Here is a 14,064-nt window from a genome sequence, read left to right as displayed (position 1 = left end):
ACACAAAGAGTGGTATTTAAATTGCTGAAATATTAATGCCTTTAGTGTTCCTAACCTCATAGTTGAAAATACAGAGTTAAATGTGCCAAAGAATGGGAGCACATTCATATGGAAGCTCAGTATTCAAGTTAATGATGTTTACCCATCATTTGGGCAAACGTGCCATCATACATCAGGGCCCCATAACAAGTAATGCCATTTGCCAATCCTAACTCAAAATGCACATACAGTGATTTCATAGACACCATTACCTTGGACACTATTCTCCAGCCTTAACCTATCATACCCATGCCCATATCAGAAACTTTCTTCAGTGTGACCTTAATACAAAACATGTTTGAATCCTATCCTCACCCAAGCAAAGGGCAGATATTTCTTGGCTTGACACATGGTATCAGCATTGTATTTGTTCAGGTTATACAGTGGCTGATTATATGATGAATAGTTGCATTTCTAGCCCTCCTGCAAAGGACAGTGCCACATACTGCCTTAGCACAATTCAGAGTATAAACTGTAAATTCATTCATTTATTAAATTATATTTTTTACCCATTAAGAATGCTACTTTTTAGCCCATAGACTGCATATACCCTCAGCAACCTGCCTGACAAGTGGAAACCAGGGCTAGGTATGGGCAGTGCACCAAATAAATCAGAAACCTATAAGTAACCTTAATTTACCCATATCACCATTTTAAATAAATTGTCACAGTTCTACAGAGCACCCAAACTCCTATGAGATAATATGAATCTTGTTTATAAAAACCCATATTATCAACACAAAAGAAATCATCAAAATCAATGTGGCCGACATATTCTGATTCTTAATCCTTAAGATCTTACACTTCCCAGAATTGCCACAGTTACTCAGGTGGTGTCATGGTTTGAAAAGGCTCCTCCAGACAAAATAGAATGAAGATAAAATTTGAATGATATGCCAAATTGCAGAGCCCCTTTAAGACTAAATTAAGAATAACTATGACAACCAGTGACTTTGAACCTGAAGTTTAACCATTCAGTTAATCCAGAGAGGCCTTAAACTGGTCACACTGGTCTGATTTAACTGTTTGAACAGAAACAAATCAATACAAACATCTAAAGTATGTCAACATGAAGAAGGAAATATCTTGTGCTGATGGGTTATAAAAACATCATTATATTTACCATTACTGCAGTAACCATGACAATGTATCTCACTACACTATACAGAATTTTTGAGGTCATATCATTCATTTAACAGTGATTCTGTATCCTTTGTGAAATTACATTTTTACTTCCTGGGATCAGTTGAAAACATTTCCCACATCTTTGAACATACATTTTCATTATTATCATAATATGCTTGTTTAGGCTAACACTGAACCTGACCACCTCTGGCATGTTGGCGTCCATCAAAGGCTCCCTGGCTTACACTACCTCACAAGGTCGGAGTGTGCTCTTTAGTTATAAAAACCCAAATGTTATGCATTACTGTGTCAGAATATTCTGTGTGCAGACACCCATCAAAGTCATACAACCTTAACACGGGCTAAACGCAATTCCACCAGCAGCTGGAGATGGTCAGGGAGACAAAAGGAGAGCGATGCTTTTCTCCCTCTCTCCATGTTTTCCTTTAACGGTGAGTTATACAGCTGTCTCCCTCCACTATCTAGGTCATCAATTAGCTAGCTGGAGGTAAAAAAAACAGACAGTTTTGTTCTACACCTCACCTATATCTCTCCTGCCTTTTGTTCAGAAAGTGAGTGCTTATTACGAGGCCCCTGCCAATTCCTGAGTGAGGGATTTGTGGGGCGAGCTTTAGTGATTTGCTCTAATGCAGTAACTGACTGTTGGGTTTTTATCCTGACCAGACTCAGCTCCTGTAGTTCGCAGCTACTGTATATACTGATGTGATCACACAGGGCCCTATTCAGCTCTTGGCACAAAGTACATGCCACTGCCACTGTGCTAATTCCTCCCCTGCACTTGCAAAAGGGAAAAAGTAGTGCCCTTGAAAGTTCTGACTTTGATGAATATATAACCTAGCCACCTTCACATATATTATGAAAATTTTAATGCTAACTAAGCACCACTTCTATGCTTCAAACATCACCTGGAACACTACAACACCTTTAATGTAATTTGCACACCAATTAACTCCAACTATATTGAGTAGGACATGAATTGTTGGGTGAGGAAAATTCATTTTAAAGTTATCTAGGCAAGCAAAATGTGTCCTGGCTTTAATGTTTTTAAGTTTACAAAAGGATCACGAAAAAAGACAGCACTGCCAGGGTGAACAAGGGGTGTTGGGAAATGATTTAAATGTGCTCAGTTTAACCATTGTCCTGTGCATCCATCATTTCCACCTGGATGGACCCTTGATCACTGAGCTGTGTTGTCTCTTGAACAATGATTTGCAGAGCCAGATCACACAACCGACATCTCTTCGTGTCACTACAGCTTTTGTGCATCCGTTCAGTCCCTCTGACAGGTTCAACATCGGCCATGGTGTCCAGGATGTTTGTGTGGATGTTTCAGTCCTCTGACTTGCGGCACCGATGGGTGAAAATGTTTGAACAAGGACAAGAACAAAGTCCTAGTGTGATGCTTTCACTATCACAGTCTAGGAGCCACATCAAGTGTGCACGCGTAGGCATCAGGCAGTGAAAACAAAGGCGCAAACTTACAGGAACAGAAAAATCAGACACACTGTGAAACAAATGCAGACAGAAATTTACTCTGTTTGTAAATTGTTCAAGTTTCAGTGAAATCAGGGCTGGCTTGGCTTGTTGGTGAACTGAGGAGCGAGCAAATGCCATTTTTATTTAGAAGTTACAGTTTAAATTGAAAAGACAGAATCTGTTAAATGAGAAAAAGGTGGCAATGTTCTTGGTCTGAATCCCAATCCAGTACATGGCATCATTGCTCTGTGCTAACCCATGCACCGATCTACCAGGACACCTGAAGGACATGCCTCTGCAAATAGCCTTTTAATTAAAGATGACTTTATTCACTTTGGAATTTCAAGATATCAAATTTTGTAAACAGTCTGAGTTAATCCAACTACTAGCCTGTGGGTAAGTCTTAAATTTTATCATTCTGTCATAAAAATAAACTAAAGGCACACAAAATTAAAAAAAAAAGTCCATTACCTGTTTATTGTTATCTAATAACTCATATAATTGTCTCATTTGATTTTAATTTACAGAGACAGCATTTATAGATCTCTTCCCCCCACAAGCTGCACCTGGTTTGTGTTGATTTCATTTCCTCCACCAAGGAGGTTATGTTTATACCAGCATTTGTATGTTGGTTTGTTCACGGCACAACTCAAAAAGTAATGAATGCATTTTGATCATTTTTTCAAGAGGCATGGTACAGCCACAGGTTTCAGTGGTGATCTGGATCATCATCCTGATCCACACATTTTTTTACTGGCATCCTGTGGAACCTGAGCTACCTTGGCTGTGTGTGCTCTGAGTGCTGTCTAGATAATTATGATTTTGTTTAAGCGTATCCTAAGATGCACCAGAAAAGCACAGTATCAGCTAGCTAACCTGCTAAGGGCCTTAAAATGTGTAGCACAAAAGGCCAAATCTGGTCCATTTCACAGAGACTTCCAAAAATGGACTTGACAGAATTATTGACACCTTTTCAAAATCATCAGAAATAGTTGAATTTCAAGCCTGTGATGCTCCTTTAATTTGTAATTAAACTCACCTGTAGCAGCCAACAGGTGCTGGCAATAGAGTAATCACACTTGCAACCAGTGAAAATGGAGAAAGGTCAACTCAACCTTTGTGCAAAGAGGATTTGAGAACAACACAGCAAACCCATATCATGTGATAGTTTATCTAAGAATGCTACACAAAGAGGAGGAGAGACAGGGGTTAATAGGGGACCAGCAGTTCACTGTTGCACCTAGGCTGTGTAGCAGGTTACTCTGGGCATGTGTGTCACTTTATACAACTTGTTGTCATATAGGCACACACAGGCTTGAGTTACTTCAGACCCTTTTGTAGATAATGTAGTGACATGACGTAACTGTATTAGCGAATGTCAGAGAGAAGTGTTCATTTGGACATTTAAACAGTCGTTACATCTGCGCACACACACACACACACACACACACACACACACACACACAGAGATTTCCTTGTATGGACAATCCTCCAAATATACAGTATGAGTCCTCCTGCATAAATAACTGTAACCCATGCTGTTTATCAGATATCCAAATCCAGCAGACTCCTACTGTGACTGATGCTTTGGGATTTTGCTACTGCTTTAGTGATCATGAGAGATTATGTGACCTGCAAAAACCTGCCTGGCCTCATGGACTGGTTCATGCAATTAGACTGTGTGAGAAGATTGTGCTCTGCTGTCCATCATCACACGAACAAAAGCTGATGTGTCTAATCACAGGTTCCCACCCGCTGCTCTGATGTGAATGACTGAAAATGTGCAAAAACAGGACTGGAATTGTTGCGCCATATCTTGGTTGTCTGCTACAACAAAAGAAAAATGTCATGTGTGTCATTAGAAAGACAGTGGACACAAGCAGAGAAACGATGTATGATTAGTCACACTTAACTTGAAGGGGGTGCATGAGGAAGGGTGGCAGAGGGAGGGGGGCAGGCACCATTAAGGTCTTTTAATCATGTGCCGAATGTGTTACTGTGAGTTTGGTGACAGGTGTGCTCACGGAGAGCCAGCGCAGAGTGATTGTGCTGAGGACAGCAGAAGGATAAATTGCCACTCCCAGCACAGAGAAAAGCCACAGTCTGAACTGGAAATAAACCAGTGGGACTCCTTACGCCTCACTAATGGCCTGCGGTGCTTTCTGCCAAAAGATGCTTCTGAGAAAGGCCCCACAGATGAGCACAGATGCTGCATCCTTGCACAAAAAAATGGATATTTTTAGTTCCTGAGTAGTTGTGACATTATATGTCATACTATTATAATAAATTTAAAAACTGAGACTCTATTTCTGCAGGTTTCCTTTGAATCTTGTCTTTTTTTAAATCTATAAGTCATAAAAGATAAAACTAAAATATTTGAACATCCATATCACAACAGAACTACACCATTCAACATCATCACTCTTTTGAAGATCTTGATCTAAAAATTCAGTGTCAGGTATTAAAAATCACTGCTGAGGAGCAGCTTTATTTTATCACAGAGTATGAGCAGCCTGGAACTTGCAGCACTGTGTCCTTGCCTGCTTCATTCTGATAAAAAGTTCTGTTTGCAGAGGATGGATTTAACCTCTCCACACATGCTCCTAAATGGCTATTTGGAAAATGGCTGTGCCACTTCAATGCCAGAAGCCAAAAGGTGATGCTCAAAGCTCAGGAGAAAACCCATCCAAGTCAGACCAATCACTCTTGCCACTGCTACCTGTCAGCTAGAACAAATTGAATTTGTCTTCCTTCGTTGGCTTGTTGGCGCTCTAAACAGTGTAATAGTGGCTCTACTTATCAAAGCCGTCAAAGCAAATCTGTTCAGCTGCAAGCATAGGAGACTCAGATCAGTCTCCAGATCACATTATGTATACAGTAGTGCACGTAGTACACACTGAATGCTCCGCAAAAGATCATTTCGTAGAATTAAATTCATCATGCCAATAGCTGGTGACTAATGAGTTCATGCAAACTACCAATTAGTGATTAGCAGATACAGAGATATTTATCTATGATAAAACTAGGCTAGCTTAAAGGTTCAACTTTTTAAATTGTGCAGGTTGTTTGAGAGCAGGTCCTACCAACATTGAAATACAGTATATTGCCTGAAACAGTGGTTACATATGTGCATAAGCTACTGTCTCAAAAACTAGGGTATACACATAACATTCACAGACTGCTAGTACCATGGAAATTTACACTGACACAAACAAGTGTTACAGTATATGCACTGATAGATAATATTTTGATCTATTTATCATTGTGATTACTTTGAAAAAGAACAGCCTGTTGTAAAAAGAATGCCACAGAGAAAACTATCAAACATTCAAGGTCTCGTCAGGATGAATTGTAATAACTTTGGTGATCCCCTGAATCTACCATAACCACTTCATAAGATCAAAACTAAGTTTTTTCAATACCTGGAATAAAGAATTCCATCAGCCTCAGATGTACTTTCCTTTTAACATCATCAGGAAAATATTAGCATGCTACTGATAAAATGATGATGATAAAAAGAGGGTTAACTGAGGATGGGTTTGTCACAGAGCTTTAAAGTTACCACAAAATGTTAAATTAAAGCTGTTAGACTGCTGATGTTTGGTTTACTGTGCATGCCATCAAAATTCTTGTGATACTGAACAGAAAAGCATGTTTTGGGGAAACCAAACCCAAATGCACCTCTATAGTACTACTGGTTCATGGTTTGACTCCAACTCTGTGTTTCCTTTCCGCTGTCCTCTCCATTCACATGCTGCAGGTTGCTCCTGTACTTCCCTTTGGAGGCCTGAGGTGAAAACTTGAGTGGTGTCCCCATCTAAGAGCACCCCTCTCACATCTACACCAGCCTCGCATCATGCTCCCAGCGGGAAATCCCTGGCATGCATCTAGCATGCGGCTAGCTACTGCCGGTGAAGTCTCTGAGTGGCGGGCAGGGCCGAAGTGCTCTCATTCAGTGATAATGCTGTTGCCACCATTATCACTCAAAATGGCTTCAGGTGGAGGTCATCGAGAAGCTGACTCTCTAGAACTCTATTCGTGTGGCTTACAGTATGTGCCACATTGCAATTGCACTCTCACCAATGAGCACTCATAAGTTATTCATTTTTATGAAAGAAAACATCTAGAACTTATAAAAAGATCTAGAAGTGTATGTATCTACCATAAAAGGTTCAGTGTACACTCATGATAATGAAATCCAGTGTGAGACAATTCCTTTGAATCATATATTCATAAATATTCATTGACAGATTAATATACCGAGAAATCAGAGTCATTGACCAAGGTCAGTGTAGTAGAAATGTGTGTGTGTGTGTGTGTGTGTGTGTGTGTGAGATGAAGATGGAGTGAGAATTACAGCTGTAACATTTCAAAAGCTTCACAATTCTTCAGACAGGAAGTAGCATCCTTGATATAGTTCTACCCCAATTCTGTCAGCCAACACTGTGCCTGTACACCATCTTCCAGATGTGCTACATCTAATAACATAAAGCATCAACAAAAAGTGTCAAGGGGCTGTTGTGAAGAATTGAACTCAAAAACCAGAGTTACTTTAGCTGGCTTCATTATCTCTAAAATTCTCTATCTGTGCATGTCACTTTCTTGGAGAAGTCACTGGTGGTGGTGATATACTGTAGCACTTACTTTAGGAAACTGCTTGACTGGTATTAAAACTTTCTGGCCCAGTTTCATGTTCTTGTTGATCACGACGTCAATGAACTTCTCCTCTTCCTTCCCCTCGTCTCTCTGAAATTTTTCAATTTCTACAACAAAGGAAGAAGAAAAATAACAAGTCAGTGATGACCAATACTGTGACAGGACTGTAGTACGAATGCAAATAAAGGTTATCTCCACTGCCGGGATATTAAAGTATCATCATTTCAGGAAATATGCTCATGTGTTTTCTTTCCATATGAGAAGAGCCTATCTGGGCATATACTGTAGATTGGAAGTAGCTGGTATGGCAACAGTAGAGAGGGTTGCTGTACAGTATGTGCAGCCACGCTCTTTTCTTTTCACTAATACTTATGTCCAGTGTCACTGGTAGGTTGAGTGTGCTGTAGGTTTTGGTTTCCAGTCTCTGGACAGCCACAGCGGTGCCATACAGTACCTGACAAGCTAAGTGTGTCAACAAGGCTCAGCTCCAAGGTAACTTGTGCACAGTGACTGCACCCAGTCAGTGTTCGCTGAGAAATGGTCCCCACACCTAAGGATTCTTGTTTTATCATTTTTTATTTCAGTATCAATTAAATGAGATACATGTCAATCACTGAGCTTTTGGGCAAAACAACATAGGTCATCTTGGGCTTTGAGAAATTGTGATTGCCTTTTGTATATTTTCATGAATTAATTGCTAATAAAAATATAATGTGTTGCACTTTATGTAGGAGTGATACAATCTCTTCATCTCACCTTCAGGTAAAAAAAAAATATATTGTCGAACTATTCCTATACATGTGAGTTAAAAAAATCCCTTTCAGTTTATCTGTCAGTGAATAAATTGTCAGAAAAGAACAATCAAAAGGCCCCTTGCAATTTCCCAAAATTGCACTGGTTTGCCCAAACAATAGTTCAATACCTTTATAGGTTCCAGTGTAGTTCTCAACAGATTTGCTCAACCATATTTAAGTATAGTACTGTACAGTACACAAACCCTATGAATTGTGCATTTATTGACTAACATTGTTAGATCACTTCACATTCATCTCAACTATTGGCTGAGGCTCAATCATCATAATACTTTGTCATTTGAGCTGAGATACCAATTAACTTGCAGAGATAATGACAAGTGCTACAGTCTCTTTCATGTGCTTAGAAAAAAATGAGAGGAGGGACACTGGCACTTGCACCTCCAGGCTACCAACAATATTGGCTGTCACGCTTTTTTTCTTTTGGAAGAGGTAGACTTTGATGTATGTGGAGATGTAACCTTGAACGTTTAATCAGATGGATAACATCTGTGTTTCAGTGCCAGGAAAATGGTTTTGCAGAGAGGGCAGCTGAGAAGTGCGGCAAGGCTACGACAAAGCCTCCAGGCTAAAAGCCCAGCAGGGGAAAGGGCGAGGCAGAGGGCAAACTCCATCACAGATTTATTCTCCTGTCCAAAATTATTTTAAGTAGAAAAAAAAAATCTAATTAAAACAGGGCAATCATGTTGCTTTCAAATGCAATGATGATTAGAACCTGGCAAAATGAGCTCAGTATCAATATGAAAATATGATAAACTCAAACATGTTCACATCACATAACCAAATATAGTCTACCCATTTAAATCATGTCAGGTCATACAAATGAACTGAGCATATCAGCGCAGCAAACTAAAAATGCAATTGTGCTTTCTCAATAAAACTCTGCAGTATAACATTCACAGAATGTAATTAAAACCTTTGATATGAGTTTTAACAAGGATAAAAGAAGTATCAGTAAGATGTAGATATCTTTAAGCTTCAGCTTATCCCGAGGGGGGCAGACAGTGCACGCGTTCTGAGGAAAGACCACATTAATATTAATGCATTGCCTAGCAACATGCCAAGAAGGAATTTCCTCCTTCCACCAGCCACCCTCAAAACATTCTGTGTTGGGAGATAGTGACTGAGATGGTGTTTCAACTGCAAATGGTCTTTATTTTTTATTTTCGAAGCTTACAGCACAGTTTTTGCCAATTTCTCTACAAAGGAAAATTAGCATTTTAAGTCCAAGAAAACCCCAACAGGGGAGTGCAGTCAATCAGCAGGTGTAATAATCAGCCAAACTGCAGCTTCAATGAGTTCACCCTCTGAGCACGGCAACACAAAATCAACCAGTGTGAATTAACTAACCACAGATCTTTTCAAAAGATCTTGTTTGTGCTGTGGTTTACGAGGGAGAAAATGTACAGATGTGAAATCAGAACCACCTCCACCTCAGAGTCATTACCAAGTGTTCAAAAGAAAGAGATTTAAACATGCATCACTGACACAAGCTCAATGCGGTTGTTGCTCTGGTTCAATGGGAGTCCTCTCTTCTGCTTGCAAAAGGATAATGAAGTGTGATATTCTAGTCTGGCTGTCTGAGAGGCACAACACAACTCCTTTAGTGAGTCAACACCTTAGAATCCCGCAAGTCATTGAAAAATACTACTAGAGGTTTTGATTGTTTTCGTTCTTTATGTGAATACATTCAGCAACAGTGTTGACTTGTGAAGAATGAAATTAATGTGGTGGGTTGATAAAGTTTTTAAAGCCAATCAGTGGTTAAATATTGAATTTGAAAGATTTTCTTGAAATGTTTTAGTTGACTTTATGGGCTCTGGGGGAGCCACTTGGCCTATGTACTGTTATGTACAGTACATACACACCCTGTTCCCCTGAAGAGGACTGTTGCTGCTGGAACGCTTTGGTGTTTCTCACTCCTGAATAGCAGATGAATTCTTTTTATTGTGTTGCTTCTATTTGAGTCAATTTGGGCAGCTGCAATTACACAATATTCAGTTTGTGCTCCTTGTGATTTGTAAGGCTCCAGTCTGGTTTAATATAACTAAGATTATGGACATTTCTAGTTCTACAGCACTACAACTCAGATATATATATATATTTTTTTTTGGTTAGTTTTGGCTATCATTTGGGATCACAGTGACATCACTACAATAAAGTCAAACAGGAAAAGAAAGATGAGCGCTCAGACAATTAGACATGTCAAAGGTTCAGTAGATTACTTAAAGCACTTTATTTGGAGGTTAAAAAAAAGGAAGGACACCTGAATAGTCTGAAAAAAATCCCTCATGTATTATAAAAACCAAATCCTGGAGTCCAGAGATGTCACCTGAATAAAAACTGCTCGCAGACCACATGAACCAAAAAAGTTTTCTGACTTCTGGAATTGCTCCTGCCTTGTACAGCCCATGTGAAATATCATAATTCCTCTACTGTGTATGCACTGTGGTGCACCACTGCTGAATGTATACAGGGGATACACTGAAATGCTTTTGAAGACAAATATCAAATGTGACAATCAGCAGCAAAACAGACTTTACATTTAATTTAAGTGATGCTGCGATGTAAAGAGACCATTTTACCTGTGTACCTCTGAGTGATCAGCTGTAGGTCTATATGACACAAGCAGGGCACAAGATGGCCAAACTTTGGCACATGCTGACCAGTCGCGAGCCCCGTGCACAGCTGGTGTGTTCACAGTTGCTGGCTCATTGAATAATCAGTACGTTTTGGAGTTGGTTTAACATGAGTGGAGAGCAACTATTTTATTATAAACTTAGGAGACATTTGATGAATAGTCATGACAAATATCGGGAGGGCAAATTTACGTTTTTCATGCTTTGGGTGGCATGTGTCCCCTGTGGAGATTATGGCCTAGTAATAAAATTATCTATTGCTATAACATTCACCCTGTGACAAATGGCCACTTATTCATTTTGTTATTCTGCCACATCAGAAAATAAAGTCGGTCTAACATTTGATTGTGAGGGCAGTTACAGCTGACTATCTTTAATATATGTAAACTACTTGCCACCACAGGAAAAGTGTTTACATGGCCCTCAAAATGAGCCATAACTTAACAGCGTGCATCCCATGTACACTCCTGTACCTTCAACAAATAGCACTACACCTCTGCTCTTCACATACTGTAGCTTCACAAGTCACTCCTGCTACTGAATGGCATTCCCAGACTTAGCAATTAACTTGGTGAACAAAAAATTACAAGAACAAACCAAAGGATGGTTTTCCCTTACCATTTCATGCTTGAGATTTTGTAACAAAGACTTCTTGCATGAAACAAGTCAACTTTACAATGTTTGCACACATTAAAAATATATTTCCAATCTGTAAAATGTATCCACCTGGGTGACAGCATCCCACAGCGGGACACCATCCCAGCTGTCTGCTCTTCTATTAGAAATGGATTCACTTAAAAGCAGCTCTGTGATTTAGGCCCTCCCATTTAAAATTCATAAGCTGGGTAGATTTTGTGGGATTATGCATGCCTTCAGCTGAGTGCTGGAGAGTCGAGGTGGAGATGGAGGCAATTGGGTCATTAAGTCTACCAATTTTATGTTGGGGGATGAGATACATCATAAATACAGCATTTGCACTCTGGGTTTACCTATGTTGTTACTGAACATGATGGAAGAGAGATTCACAACTGTGTGTCATACATGCAGTGAATGTATTGAGGTCAACAGAATTGTGAAACCCTTTATTTTTTCTTTTCATTTGTTGCAGTGTATTGGTTTTTTGTTTTACTATTAGGTGACACTTTAAAGCTGCAAAAGCTTTTTATTTATCGATTTTGTTTGTGGAATATTGTTTCATGAGATTAAATCACACTGTTGAGACACATTGCCATCACATTAAAGGGGTTTTGTGAGAAAAAAAAAGTACTTTTCATTGAGGCTCTTTAGAGATACACCCTACACCTGAGCTGCTAATTGCCATATTTAACAGTGGTCATCAACAACAACTGATACACAACTTGTATATACAGTATGTCAAGAATGAGCCATTTTCTAGACCCAGTTAATCTAGTACTCAACAGGCTGGCTCTCATTTCAAGTCAAATATACACATACTGTACAGTGCCAACACATCTAAAACCTACAAAGTAAAACACTGAATTTCGTTTGTTTATTCTATACAAAAAAAAAACAAAAAAAAAACAAAGCGACAACTTGTAATTTAAGGGGCTGTAGTACCTGCTGTGTTCCTGGACAAACAACACTTTACTCATCTGCCAAGTGCTTCTGGGCTAGCTGTTTCCCCTTTATCCGGTCTGTACACTCAGCTAAGTTAAATGCATCCTGGCTCTAACTGAGGTAATATTGCATTAGTAGTTAATGCACACATGAGTGTGGTACTGATCCTATCATTCTGCCCCAATAAGAAGGCTTCCCAAAATGTTGAACTGTTCTCTAATATCAAGCTTGGATTGCTCCCTTTGTAAGGGCTGGGAGGATTTCATCAGTACTTGAAGGGACCAATGAGTGAGATTAGTGGATCAGAAAATATGGTTTTGGTGTTTATAGAGCGACTTCTCCTCTCTGCCACATCTGTTGGTCTTTGACCGAGGGTGGGGCCCAGCTCTTCCACACTTAGCAGATGGCAGCCAAGCAGTCTCAGTGGGAGAGAGTGGACAGGTGAAGTGAAGCATTACTAGAGGTGACAACACTTCGTTACTGTACGTGCAGTAAAACCCCCATGAGTAAAAAGGCAATAAGAGTACCAAATGTATCAAAACAGCTGCTAAACAAGCATAAAACTGCAGAGAACCAATAATTTCAATGTTGCATTGTGTCTCCATCCACCACCGGTAGCCTATTTGTTAACCATAGCGAGCATGTAAGGCTAATAGCTAATAGCTAACTGTATTATATTACTGGTGTAGCAGTGCACCATGGCATGATATATCATGATCCAAAAATGTGATGATAGGCATTGTTATACTGGGAAACGGGTCACAATATGATGTCAATTAAATTTTGACTCCTAAAAGATGTAAATGTAGCTAACTGATGTTACCGCTAGAGGATGCAGTAGGCGTGACCTGAGCCTTGATGACCATGACATTCACTTGCTATGTCAGCAGCCGATTTAGCAATACACTAGCTAGCAAGAAATGGAGCAGGCGGTGGAAACAGAGGATGCCCTGTCAAACTATAAATCAGCTGAATGGCAGTGCTTTGGCTTTCCAGCACAAAGGCAAGAAAATAGAGACAAAGTACTGGACTGAACAAAGACTGAGGACATTTTTGGTGATTGAAGACAAAGGATTTCAAAAAATTTGTCAACACACTGGAGCCCAATTTAATCCATGCTTGCACCATCTCAAGGTTCCTGGTACCTCAGTTCCAGGTGAGCTTGTTTTTTTCAGTTGAAGGAGATTTTGTGCCCCATGATGCAGTGACGTGCGGTGAGGTTGACAGCTGGTCAGGCACTGACTCTTTTACAGTCAGATTTACAAATACAAATGAACCGTTAACAAATTGTCTGTCAACAGACAATGCGTTATGTTTTATATTTCATATCAGCATTCTTCACACAAAAGTGACTCATATTTAATTTGAGGTTAAAATTTATTCCAATTGAGCTTATTTCTAACTAGAAATAATAAAAGTTTATGGTCTTACCTTTACTGGTACACGAAATCCATTTGTCAGCTAGTATGTATTACAAACCCTTTTACTGTTCGAATCCAATATTAAAACAAATGTTTTCAATAAAGAAGATCCTTCTGGACAAAAATGTCCAGACTGTCAAAAATGTTTTGATTGAAAGTCCAGATTTGCGAATTTTCTCAGCTTGGAAATGTAATCTTCCATTTTGATAAGGCGGATTGTAAAGGAAATATAAACAAGCACGAAGAAGATTGTAGGTAGTGTGGGCTCACTAGCGCCCTCTGCCTTGAGGCAGGGGG

General features: G+C 39.5%; 1 protein-coding gene across 2 annotated transcripts in view; it reads right to left on the bottom strand.

Moving 5' to 3' along the window:
- The window catches only part of khdrbs3 (KH domain containing, RNA binding, signal transduction associated 3), a 115,107-nt gene that overhangs the window by 59,665 nt on the left and 41,378 nt on the right, over nt 1-14,064 (bottom strand). For both annotated transcript variants that reach the window (XR_002276125.1, XM_020614942.1), the window contains exon 2: nt 7,306-7,424. Coding sequence is in view for 1 of the 2 variants with exons in the window: in XM_020614942.1 (XP_020470598.1) it covers nt 7,306-7,424 (119 nt within the window). In the remaining variant the exon portion in view is untranslated. The remainder of the gene's footprint in view (nt 1-7,305; nt 7,425-14,064) is intronic.

The sequence above is a fragment of the Monopterus albus genome, unplaced genomic scaffold (assembly GCF_001952655.1).
Source record: "Monopterus albus unplaced genomic scaffold, M_albus_1.0 scaffold154.1, whole genome shotgun sequence".
NCBI classification, from domain to species: domain Eukaryota; kingdom Metazoa; phylum Chordata; class Actinopteri; order Synbranchiformes; family Synbranchidae; genus Monopterus; species Monopterus albus.
Note: the sequence above shows the minus strand (reverse complement) of the source record. Positions and strands in the feature narration are given on the sequence as shown.